The sequence below is a fragment of the Asterias amurensis genome, chromosome 8, assembly GCF_032118995.1.
Source record: "Asterias amurensis chromosome 8, ASM3211899v1".
NCBI lineage: Eukaryota > Metazoa > Echinodermata > Asteroidea > Forcipulatida > Asteriidae > Asterias > Asterias amurensis.
In genome coordinates, this window is record NC_092655.1 from 1,679,150 (window position 1) to 1,692,852 (window position 13,703).

The following is a 13,703-nucleotide window of genomic DNA, read 5'->3' on the forward strand; positions in this document are numbered from 1 at the left end:
CACCAGAGCTTGATTTCGTTGCAGCTGTGGTACAACCATGTCTCCAATATAACAACAGCAAGTGACTTACCATCTTATGACTAGCTTTCTCTTCGAGAAAAACGAGCCAAACTTCCTTCCAAACGTTCCCACGGTAGAGCCTATGACCTCCCCAAATTTATACTTCACCAACCGGTACGTGATGAAACAAACAGCCAAGATGGTGATGATGAAGAGCGCCAACGCGCGGTCGAAATCAATCACTACGGCCCATATGACGAAAGCTAGGTACAAGCACAGCAGGACGAGGTAGACACCCCTCTTGATGAGGCTGGAGTTGGATTTGAAACAACCGGTGATAGCAGAGTCAACTCTTCCGATTGCCTGTTTTAAAAAGATGCCAAAACGATTTTAATTACTCAAAATAATTATTAGCATAAAACCTCACTAGGTAACGAGAAATGGCTCCCTCTGAAGTAACATAGTTTTCGAGAAAGAAGTAACTTTCAACGAATTTGATTTCGAACTTGAGGTTTCGAACTTGAGGTCTCGAAATCAAGCATCTGAAAGCACACAACTTCGTGTGACAAGGGTGTTTTTTCTTTCATTATTATCTCGCAACTTCGATGACCGATTGAGCTCAAATTTTCACAGGTTTGTTATTTTATGCATATGTTGAGATATACTAAGTGAGAAGAATGGTCTTTGACAATTACCAATAGAGTCCACTGTCTTTAATAATAACAACAATAAACCACAGACTGTTTTATTAGTAACTTTTTCGATTGTCTGTATACAATATGGCAGAACGATCGTAAACAACAGAAATAAACCGTTCACTATTAACTTTGGTTTTACCCATTTATACACCCATGTGTGATAGCACTATTTACTCAGTACTTTTCCGAGTTCTTTAAGAAAAAAAATCCCAGTCATATGATTCGGGTTGGATTCGAACCCACGACCTTTTTTTCACAGAGCTCAGGCTGTAGACTGTTAATTTTGGTTTAACCCAAACACAGATGTGTGTAAGCACCGTATGGTTAGTACTTTTCCGAGCTCTGTGGAAAAAAACACAGGCAAGTGACTCGGGTGGGATTCGAACCCATCACCCCCCTTTTCACATAGCTCAGGCTGTAGACTGTTCATTTTTGTTTACCCACACACCGAAAAAAAATCACAGGCATATGACTCGGTTAGATTCGAACCCACGACCTTTTTCACAGAGTTCGGGAAAGTACCGAGTAAACAGTGCTACACACATCGGTGTTTATGGGTAAAATTCAAAATTAATCAACTTTATACCCGATACAGATTTCCATCTTTTAAAATCGTAGACTGTTTGTACCAAATTCGTTTTGCCGAATAATTCAGGCAGTTATTAGACATAAGTTCGGTTTGTCAAGTAGGTATTATGCATTTTGGGGATTAGTCAACTGATTCTTATTCTTAGTTTGAAAGTATATTAGCCGGAATTTAATGACATAAATAACTCGTAAATGTTGGCTGGTTTGCAAAAAGTAAAACTATAAACCACACAGTTGTTGGCTGCCTTGACAAAGGTGGTGAACTTCAACGTGTGAGTTTGTCCAACAGAAGTCCAATTAACAAACTAAATAATTTGTCTCCTTCTAAAGGTTGGTGTTTATGTTCGGTCCGTGTCTGTAAATTCATGCTTCGAGAGGCAAAACAGAAAGTCAATACACGGGTGCCGCACATCCATACACATAGCTGGTAAACAAATGCAACCCTCCCCTAACGCCATGAGCAATCACCAATTACAGATTAAAATAACTCCTTTGAAATCGACCCAGAACTTGGATAAATGTGTTATTCCTATTGACAATGTTGTGCCGTAAGTGCTGATTTGATGTTTGCGAGAAACCTAATACTGTCAATGTGATTTACTGCCCCATGCATGACCTATGAATAGCAACATGGTCCAGTGAACATTTTAAAGACACGAGAGGTCTATTGACCCTCAGCTTCGCCAACGGAAAATTGAACGCGTTGGTAAGAGTCGTTCTTTTAAAGGCAGTGGACAATATTGGTAATTACTCAAAATAATTATTGGCATAAAACCTTACTTGGTAACGAGTAAAGGGGAGGGGTTGATAGTATAAACCATAGTGATAAACGGCTTCCTCTGAAGTGACGTAGTTTTCGAGAAATAAGTATTTTTCCACCAATTTGATTTCAATACCTCAAGTTTAGAATTTGAGGTCTCGAAATCAAGCATCGGAAACCACAAGTGACAAGGTTTTTTTTTTCTTTTTTCTTTTTTCATAGTTATCTCGCAACTTCGACGACCAATTGAGCTGAAATTTTCACAGGTTGGTTATTTTAACCATATGTTGAGATACACCAAGTGGAAATACTGGTCTTTGGAAATTACCAATTGTGTCCATCCAGTGTATTAAACCATGCCACCCAAACCGTTACATTTGTTTACAGCAGTCAAATCGTTGAGAGTATCAAATCGGTTCTTTTCAGAGCCAAAATATCTACGCAAAAGAGGTTTTTCAGAAGATGTAATCGAATACATACACCATAAACAAAATAAACACCATAAACAACATTTTGTCTACGTCTGTTCCCCACACGGACTCAATATTTCCATTCAAATTGACCGTATTAAACTCACAAGTAAACCCTTTGTTTGATATAGGTTATGTAAACTGCCTACCCGAGTCAACCTTGGAAGAAAAAGGCGACAAAACAAAATTCCATTTTGCGAACAATATGATATGACTCCTTTTTTGCGTATAGCACGTACTTGTTCTATTTTGAGCCACTGAGATTCGTTCGACACCTCAACTTAACATTCTTCACGTTAGTTCCGGGTTTAAATCCGGCGTGATTCGTTGGTCGATTGGAGCTTGTATAGAGAAGCATGCATCGTTTTACCAGAGGTTACACATTGTGAGTTTATTGGAAAAACTTAAGGAACACGTTGCCTTGGATCGGACGAGTTGGTCTATGAAAAGCGTTTGAAACCGTTTTTGTTATGAAATGCATATGGTTAGAAAAATGTTTTAAATGTAGAATATAATTATCCACACAAGTATCACTCAAAATTGCATGGAAGTTCATTTTACGTCGCGAACTAACACGGTCGGCCATTTATGGGAGTCAAATTTTTGACCCCCATAAATGGCCGACCGTATTTGTCGACAGGGTAAAACGAAACTCACGCAATTTCGAGGCATATTTGTGTAGATCATTGTATTCTACTTTTACAACATCTTTCTAACCATATCGATTTTATAAAAAACGGTTACATAGCGCATTTCAAGGACCAACCCGACCAATCCAAGGCAACGTGTTCCTTTAAAGACAATGAAAACATTTTAAGGGTTTTATAAGTATGAGACAGGATAGCTCCTACAAATTGAGTCAGAATTACTGATTATGTCGAACACATTGGTTGGACGTCCGTAGGCCTACTGAGCCCAATTTCATAGAGGTGCTAAGCACGAAAATTTGCTTAGCATGAAGTTTCTTCCTTGATAAAAACAGGATTACCAACCCAATTTCCATTTGTTACGTGTTGCTTGTTACTGGTATTCAGCTGTTGTTTGTACTTAGCAGCGCTATGAAATTGGGCCCAGGTCTCTCTGACATGATATGTCGCACAAAAATGGTTTGTCTGATATTATTTAACTTGACGTAATCGGACACAATGTGTCGGACAATATTGTCGGACACATTTGGTCGAACGTAATGGTTTTTTTGACACTGGGTCGGACATGTGTCGGGTCCAATGAATTGGACATGTTGTATTGTTTAACTCAATGAGTCTGACATAATATTCAACATAGGTTGTCGGACACTGTGGTGGCCATTTAGTTTACTGTTTGTTTTTGAAATGTTAGTTGTGTATGACCTGTACCAACCTACAATTCCATTTGTCTGCAACTTATTTTCTAACCTTTATACTTTTGAACAAAGAATGCGTAATCTCAAGTAGCAATCAGTGTCTGTATCAAACAGCAAACAGTTGTATTCACTGTATACCGTTTCTCTAGAAGGTGACGGAACAAGTACAGCTATCGCTAACACGAGTGATTGACACACACCGCTCACTTGAAACGCATGTAACAGTGTGAGAAATTGTTTTGTTTTTTAAAGGCACTGCCCTCGATTTCACCAAACTCTTCATAACTCAGGATTAATCTTAGGACTTAGGAAGAGGTAATAACCGTATCAGAAGCCGTTATGACGCAGTGAACCCATGTTACAGGCACTCGACACTATTGGTAATTGTCAAAGACCAGTCTTCTCACTTGGTGTATCCCAACATATGCATTAAAGAACAAACCAGTGAAAATTTGAGCTCAATTGGTCGTCAAAGTTGCGAGATAATAATGAAAGAAAAAACACCCTTGTCACACGAAGTTGTGTGGTTGATGAGGTCTCGGAATCAAATTTGAGGAACATTACTTCTTTTTCGAAAACTATGTCACTTCAGAGGGAGCCGTTTCTCACAATGTTTTATACTATCAACATCTCCCCATTACTCGTTACCAATAAGGTTTTATGCTAATAATTATTTTGAGTAACTACCAATAGTGTCCACTGCCTTTAAGTTAGGACGGATTACTCTATATTAGTAATCCTAGCGTTTGGTGAAATCGGCTGCTGGACACTATTGGTAACTACTCAAAACAATTGTGGACACGTTTGGTAGACCAGTATTCTCACTTGGTTTATCCCAACATATTGCATCAAATAACAAATCTGTGATAATTTGGGTCCAATTGGTCATCGAATTCGCAAGAGAATAATTCAGAAAGAAAAACACCCTTGTTACATTATTTTGTGTGATTTCAGATGTATAGTAAAGGGCCACATCTGAAGTCTTTTATTATTTGAGTGAGAAACTACCTCTTTCTAAAAAGACTACGTTACTTCAGAGGGAGCCGTTTCTCACAATGTTTTATACTATAACAGGTCTCAATTGCTCGTTACTGATAATTTGTTATGCTACATTGGTTAGTGCTGGGAGAAAGATTTAGATTCTGTGTCAAGTGCAAAAATTACAAGCCTGTGGAATGGCAATCTTTCATTCTGTTGCCTCGCCACTGTATTCAAGAAACAAGAGAGACTGTGGTGGCATTCCCTCCCCAACCTTTCTCTACCCTCGACCACCTGAAAAAAAATGTCTGGTTTTCCCCCCAAAAAATGTCTTTTAATTAGACACACACATCTAAATATCATTGTGTGTGTAGCAAACTAATCACATCAAATATCGTTGACACTTATATCAACTTTTACAAGTCTCCTTTACAATAAATTCTTATCTGATAGGCTCAAACGATATCTCAAGTTTGTTTTATTTGTGTCATAATTTCCAATGTTATCAGCAATACAGGTAGGAAATTAGAGTGTCGTCGACAACATAACATCCGTTGTTGTCTAGTCTATACAGAATATCTGAAAAGTTAGCAAATAAAAGAATGACAGCTATACTCGGTACAACTCCAATGTTTTGATTTTTAATAAGAGGAAACTATAAATAAATAGTAAACTTGCGGGTACAACCATGTGTAAATCTTTTTCTCCTGAAGACGAGCAGAGTATACCGTTCGAAACGTCCATACAAAACCGTCTCATTTCAGAGCCAACACTCACCCTAGGAGATTTACACATGGTTGTACCTGCAAGTTTACTATTCATTTATAGTTTCCACTTATTTCCCCACACCATGTAAAAGACACTGTACACGTTTGGTACTTGTCAAAGACCAGTCTTTTCACTTGGTGTATCCCAACATAATGCATTAAATAACAAATCTGTGATAATTTGGGTCCAATTGGTCATCGAATTCGCAAGAGAATAATTCAGAAAGAAAAACACCCTTGTTACATTATTTTGTGTGATTTCAGATGTATAGTAAAAGGCCACATCTGAAGTCTTTTATTATTTGAGTGAGAAACTACCTCTTTCGAAAAAACTACGTTACTTCAGAGGGAGCCGTTTCACACAATGTGTTATACTTTAACAGGTCTCAATTGCTCGTTACTAATAAATTGTTATGCTATATTGGTTAGTGCTGGGAGAAAGATTTAGATTCTGTGTCAAGTACAAACATTACAAGCCTGTGGAATGGCAATCTTTCATTCTGTTGTCTCGCTACTGCATTTTAAAAGCCATTGGACACTTTCGGTACAGAAAAAAAAGAAAAGTTCACAGATTTACAAATAATTTACAGGGTTTACAGAAGGTAATGGTGAGAGACTTCTCTTGAAATATTATTCCATGAAATGCTTTACTTTTTGAGAAAACATAAAAACAATATCAATTCTCGATAGCGAGAATTACGGATTTATTTTAAATACATGTCATGACACGGCGAAACGTGCGGAAACCAAGGGTGGGTTTTCCCGTTATTTTCTCCCGACTCCGATGACCGATTGAGCCTAAATTTTCACAGGTTTGTTGTTTTATATATCAGTTGTGATACACGAAGTGTGGGAGTTGGACAATACTGTTTACCGAAAGTGTCCAATGGCTTTAAAGAAACTAGAGAGACTGTGGTGGCATTCCCTACCCCAGCTACCCATACCCTCGACCATCTGAAAAAATAAAGTCTTTTAATTACACACGCATCTAAATATCATTGTGTGTGTAGCAAACTAATCACACTTCTTGTTCAAATATATTTGACACTTGTATCAACTTTTACAAGTCTCCTTAGCAATAAATTCTTATCTGATAGGCTCAAACGATATCTCAAGTTTGTTTGATCTGTGTCATAATTTTCAATGTTATCAGCAATACAGGTAGGAAGTTAGAGTGTCGTCGGCATCATAACAGCCGTGGTTGTTTAGTCTATACAGAGTATCTGAAAAGTTAGCAAATAAAAGAATGACAGCTATACTCGGTACAACTCCAATGTTTTGATTTTTAATAAGAGGAAACTATAAATAAATAGTAAACTTGCGGGTACAACCATGTGTTTTTCTCCACACCAACCAAAGCTTTAAACAATACTTGTTTTTGTTTGTTTTTTATTTTTGTAATTAAAGATGATGTTTATGTTCGTCCCGCTTGAATGTTATTGTCCCAAATATGGAATACGGACGTTTTTCTTGGGACATTTTAGCTAGAACGTTTCACTTCAAAAGTAACAGTGTTCTCCTAAAAGACACTGGACACTATTGGTAGTTGTCAAAGACCAGTCTTCTCACTTGGTGTATCTCAACATATGCATAAAATAACAAACCTGTGAAAATTTGAGCTCAATCGGTTGTCGAAGTTGCGAACTAACTATGAAAGACAAAACCCTTGTCACATGAAGTTGCTTTCAAACGCTTGATTTCGAGACCTTAAATTCTAAGTCAGGTCTCGAAATCAAATTCGTGGAACATTACTTCTTTCTCAAAAACTACGTCACTTCAGAGGGAGCCGTTTCTCACAATGGTTTATACTATCAACCTCTCCCCATTACTCGTTACCAAGAAAGGTTTTATGCTCATAATTATTGTGAGTAATTACAAATAGTGTCCACTGCCTTTAAATCGTCGTTATTACAACCACTGTCAACCACACTTAGGAAGTAAAAGTTTAGATGATGCCCCACTCCAATAAAGGAAGTTTTTCAATGAGTTTTTTATTCAAATCCGTCTTGAGAGTATTGCATAAAAGAATAAGCTGGGATAAGCTTGGATGTAGTTTTGCGCCTCGTTCTGTTATCGAACTATATGAACTTGGGCCCTGCATTTTGGACACACGTTTGTAAGAGCGCACACACGCCCGTGTCCGTACCATGGGAGCGGGGTGGGTGTCGGTCTTCCCAGGTAAGTGACGAGGGATCGATATGACACTGCCCTTGGGAACGAGGATAGAAAAACGATGATCCTTAAAGACTGTATTATGACTACTTGCAGAAGTGATATTGGGGTTTGGAAATGAGAAACGCGAGAGTAGGGTTACACATTATTATGAGCTGAAATTGAATAACGGTTTTAAAATGTTCAAGAAAATTAAGTTGGAATTTTCACTTTGTTGAAAACGGTACTCACAAAATAAAGGCACACTTTATTATCACCCAAATGTAAATTTATTTTATTTATTATTTTAAATCTTTGCACCCCCGAACATCGATATTGACTAAATAGGGACACCACCAACATAGGGCTTGATAGCTCAGTTGGTAGAGCACCGGCATGTTAAACCGGAGGTCGTTGGTTCAAATCCCGCTCTAGTCAATTTTTCTTTGTTCAACCCAAAATTATTTTAAATCTTCGGTCATAATTCTTCACTGGCAGGAGCCGTCCAGGGTAAGGCAAAAGTTTTAAAAACTGTCATCAAAGCGATGTGCCCTCCCAGACCCCTCCTGTTTCTTGGTCCAATCTTATGCCGAAAGAACGTTGGTTGAATTATTTGATTCGAAATGCGGAGGCATAGCCCTATAAAAGCCAAGGCTCCCAGTCGTATGCATTGGAAAGTAAGAGGGTTAATTAATTAATTTTTAAGACTAACATATAATGTAAATAAAGCCAGCTTTCAATAAGGGATAATTATACTGAGAGACGGGGTTGGGTGGAAGTTGAGAAGGGAAGGGGAGGGGTAAGGAAAGAGTTGTGAGGGAAACACCGTGGAGAAATCTTGCGATGATATCATTTTGGGTACCTTTTGTCCGACACAAAACACAAACGTCCACAGATTTACATTAATTTACGATTTGAATATGATAACGGTAGAAAGCGTCCCTTAAAATATTACTTGTGGGGTGCTGTAGTTTATAAGAAAGGAGTAAAACAACTTCACGAAAATCATGTTCGTCTCGGCGGTGAGACGACAATTATTTTAGTAGTAAAACGGATTTACACGACTCCTGAAATCATTGTCATGTGATTGTTTGTATTTTTATTTCTCAACAACTTAACGATTAATGAAGCTGAAACTTCTATAAGTATATTTTATAACATACACCTTCATTCACATTGAGTCCAGAGATTCTTTTTTATAGCTTAAAACTTGACCTATAAAAGGTATCCAACCCCTTTAAAGACACTGCACACTAATGGTAATTGTCGAAGACTAGCCTTCACATCAGTTGGTGTATCTCAACATATGCAGAAAACAAGCAACCTGTGACAATTTGAGCTCAATCGGTCGTCGAAGTTGCGAGATAATAATGAAAGAAAAAACACCCTTGCCACATGAAGTTGTGTGCTTTTAGATGGTTGATTTTAAGACCTAAAATTCTAAATCTGAGAGCTCGAAATCAAATTCGTGGAAAATTTCTTCTTTCTCGAAAACTACATTACTTCGGAGGGGGCCGTTTATCACAATGTTTTATACTATCAACCTCTCCCCATTACTCGTTACCAAGAAAGGTGTTATATGCTAATAATTATTTTTTTTGTAATTACCAATAGTGTCCACTGCCTTTAAATGAGGTAAATGGAGCAATTTACAAATATGAAACTGACCCTGATTTATGAAGAAACAAAAAGTAACAAACAGAGATACCTACCCGATTGAAGACATTTTGCTGTAGGGGTAACCCGTCAGTGACGTCATCATTCCCAGGTTCGGAAAGTCTCGGTTCTGGTGGCATCTCCGTGAGTTCCACATCCTATAGGGGGAAACAATTAAGCGTTAAATTAATTGAAGGAAACACTTTGCTTAGGTATTTGTTAGACCATGTGAACTTTGTTTACAATAAACGTGACCTTGTACATTCTTTGAGTATTCTGGCAGGCACAATACTGCAGAGGTCATATAAGAAAGTTGACGTTTTGTGTTATAATGTTCACATAAATCAAATAATTATGAACGTAAAAGCTGGACAAGTTTTGAGATGTACCCCATTTCATGATATCAAAAGTTTATGAGAATTAGACAGTGAAATCTCTATAAAATATAAGATAATATAATGTTTTCTTTCATAAGGCTGTGTATAAAATCGTGCCTGCAGGAAGTCCGGGCTCTGTGATGTCACAGGTCACATGATCCTAAGGACTCCACAAGGAAATAAGCCTTGAAAGTTAATGGCTTTTTGGGTCATCCTTGGACATTATGTGCCGTTTTTATCGTGTGTTCTATTTTGGTCTTTCCTATTTCCTTGTCTTTTCTCCTGTAGTTGTTTGTATGTATTTTTGACATGTTTTTATCCGAAACAATTCAATCAATCAATCAATCAATCAATCAATCAATCAATTGCGCTCCTTTGCTTGGTAGAATACATATCCGGTTCAATATTTGTTTTTCTAAGGCAAGTAATTTTAATGTTTTTAGCAAACCAACATGAATTTTAATGTTTGTATAATGTGTCTATATTATGTGTGGCAATAAAACATACTATTGTCTATTGAAGTCAGTGGCAATCCGTTCCAGACAGTCTGCAAACATAAAATTCCCTTCGTGTTCACCTTCAACATGACATTAAACTATTCTCTTGTGATTAACAAAGTATTATTTTGCATACGTTTTGATTGCAGTGCAGTTATTTGTCTTTGGTTGGCTGTGGAAAACATGTGACTTTGCAACGAAGCCAATGGAAGTGTGGTAAGCCTATTACAAAACTATACGAATCACTTAACTTTAGGTTTAACGAGTATCCATTTGCATGGTTTTATTAGTTCGTTCGAACAGTAATAATCCGTTTGAAAGAAATACTCTGTGCCGTTCGAATGGCTTATAGTCATCCGTTTGAACAGTTTGGTCATTCGTTCGAACGGTTTGCTTTTGAACGGTTTGCTTATAACCTTTTAGCCTCATTTTGAAATATAAGCAATCCATTCCAATGGTTCAGAGAGTATCTACGACCTGAAATTTTCCCGGGCCCTAAAGCGGGCCCCGGACCCCACGCCGTTCGCAATTTAGTTTTTCCCTTTCAGTCCTGAAACTCCATTCTCATGCCCGAATAAAAAAATGAGTACGTGTGATTGGCTGTTTTTAAAACTTACAAATGAAAACAATGAATAAATAAACATATTTAACTGAAAACCTTTAGATTACACGTCAACAAGCAATCACTAGCTGCAGCACTTGACATCGCAATACACACGGACGGGTACGAGTGAACAGTCGCGACAAGTGATGTCATGGTAGAGCGGTGTGTAGTGCACCAAACACAAGATCTCTTGTTGTATAAGAGTGTGTGGGTTAGTTCTCAGTCTTGACACTTGTGTCCTTGAGCAAGACACTTGACTATATTCACATCGTCCTCCAAATTGGGCATAAAGCCGTGTGTATAGGTCTCGTGTGTTGTGAAATGAACGTTAACAAAACAAAAACAACACGAGTATCGCGAAGAGAAGAGGACTGCCTTGGTGTTTCTAGCATGGTCTGGCAACAGTTCGCCACATCCCGCCTTTTATTAATTTCAAGGTGTAATATAAATGTATTTTCGTCTCATAAAATCATTCTTTTCTTCAAGCTATATTATGACTCGTTGTGAACGATAAACCAATAGGTCTTGTGTGTTGTGAAATACACGTTAACAAACCAAACAAATACAAATATTGTAAAATGAACTGGGACGCCCCGGTGTAATTTCTAACGTGGTCTGGCAAAAATTCGTCAACCAAGTCACAATCTATTCACTAGCTGTCTGTGCTTCTCTTACCAATTCTTAGCACATCTTACCGTGCCTCATCACATTTGACACTTTAAGATGGCGCTAAGTAGCCGATTAATGCGCAAGTCACTGCATAGACCCAATGACAGGACGCAGGCAACTGTCAAATATTAAAGCTTCTTACAAGAAAATCTCTTTCCTTTTTTTTTTTTTTTTTTTCTTAATACTAACTTGAAGTTCTTCTTTTTTAAGCTTTTGGCAGCATTAAATGAAAAAAAAAATTTCGAATGGCAAAAATCACACAATCCTATATAAATAAACGATACTTTTGCTTAACAGTCCGGGACAAAGTTGTTCAGGCCAGCTCTTAAAGCTGGTGAACGATAGTGACCGTGAACAATTGCCAGCATTATCTTGATTCCCTCCCCCCCCCCCCTCCCTCCCAACCCCGACTGAATAGAGGGATTTGCCAACCCACACTGAAGCTATACCAATCCCGAAGGACCTGCTAACACAGAAACTTCCATCTAAACCATACCACGCTCGAAGGATACCATTTGGGATGGTGACCCAAATCCACAGGTGCGATGAATGAAGTCTGTTTTTTTTTATCACAACTTTCCCAGACACTTGGGACGCATTGAACTCAGCATGCACCCGCTGGATGTGCATAACAATAAACACAATTTGCTGTAAACTTATTGTGTCACAAGGAATCGCGTTCCGCACTTTGAGTATACTAAAAAGGTACGAACTCAGGGTTCTAAACTTCATTTGAATCCCCATGGCGAGAATTTAAACAACCCTGAATCAAACCAACTAATACCAACAAACCAACTAATATTGCCAAACATAAATCTAAATATCAAACTGTGAAAATTTGAGCTAAATTGGTGGTCGAAGTTGCGAGATAAAAATGAAAGAAAAAACACCCTTGTCACACGAAGTTGTGTGCTTTCAGGTGCTTGATTTCTAGAACTCAAATTCTAAATCTGAGGTCTCGAAATCAAATTCGTGGAAAATTACTTCTTTCTCGAAAACTACGTCTTTTCAGAGGCAGCTGTTTCTCACAATGTTTTATACTATCAACCTCTCCCCATTACTCGTCACCAAGTAAGGTTTTATGCTAATAATTATTTTGAGTTTTTGTTGATTGAAGAAAACATTATCCTGCCCAACTGAATGATGTAGGCATATAAAAGAAATATTAATCTGGTTCTATGTTATTCAAGCTCCACATCAGTCCATGATGACTGAATTCCACCTTCTCCCTGTATCATACAGAAAGACAGGCATCCCCAACCTTCACCTGTATCATGGCGAATTAACCCTCCATTAGATTCTAAATGAATTCACCGTATAATTCCCAATCTAAACCTGCTGAGCACCACGCACACGGCAACTTAGCGTTTTAAATCGCTGTAAAAACCGCCCCTATGTCATGCATTCACTTAAGGTCCCAGGCCAAACCGATCGAACACAAAATGATTTCAGACAAGAACCCGAGAAGAAGAAAAAAACAACTTAATGATAGCTTCTTCGGAGCAGCAGGGCAAATTTTCTGCGCTGTGGTTAACCAGGTATAAAATCTGCCGTCAGAATTAACGATTAGTTGCTGGAAGTGCTTTTAATACTACTCGCTGTCCCTCATGATTGTTTAGTGATGAATTCTTCCTTCTTGTAAAATTGAAATATAATAAGAAGAAAAATGAATTGCTCAGATGGGATTTCTTATTAGCCAACGCGACAATGCTACGATTTTATTGATGTGCGTTTTCTGCTGATGTTTTATTATTAACTAGCCAACTGTCAAATTGGGAAAAATGCTAGCAGTTTTATCTTTAAGAAGACAGTACTTAACAACCACAGTAAGCGTACTTTGTATCAAACGGAAATACAGTGTTTCAAAGGTTGTTAAAAGTTGGGTCACAGATTTGTAAATACATATATTTGTCAACAGCTCCCCATTACTCGTCACCAAGAAAGGTTTTATGCTAATAATGATTTTGAGTAATTACCAATAGTGTCCACTGCCTTTAAAACCAATGTGGATGTCAGTGTCATTTCCCGTACGAGTACTGTATGTTTATAAAACCCGTCTGACTAACAATGTCCCTGTACTTGGCTACGTGTTTTGGTAATAATTCCTTCCTTTTGCGCCAGCAGGTTTGATCGATGGCCAACTTTG

At 37.9% G+C, this 13,703-nt stretch overlaps 1 protein-coding gene across 4 annotated transcripts in view; it reads right to left on the reverse strand.

Moving 5' to 3' along the window:
• LOC139940389 (solute carrier family 28 member 3-like) overlaps positions 1-13,703 on the reverse strand; it is a 30,678-nt gene that overhangs the window by 6,302 nt on the left and 10,673 nt on the right. For all 4 annotated transcript variants that reach the window (XM_071936614.1, XM_071936613.1, XM_071936612.1 and 1 more), the window contains 2 exons: positions 9,467-9,568; positions 71-363 (listed from right to left, as the gene is read on the reverse strand). In XM_071936614.1, the coding sequence (XP_071792715.1) occupies positions 71-363; positions 9,467-9,568 (395 nt within the window). The remainder of the gene's footprint in view (positions 1-70; positions 364-9,466; positions 9,569-13,703) is intronic.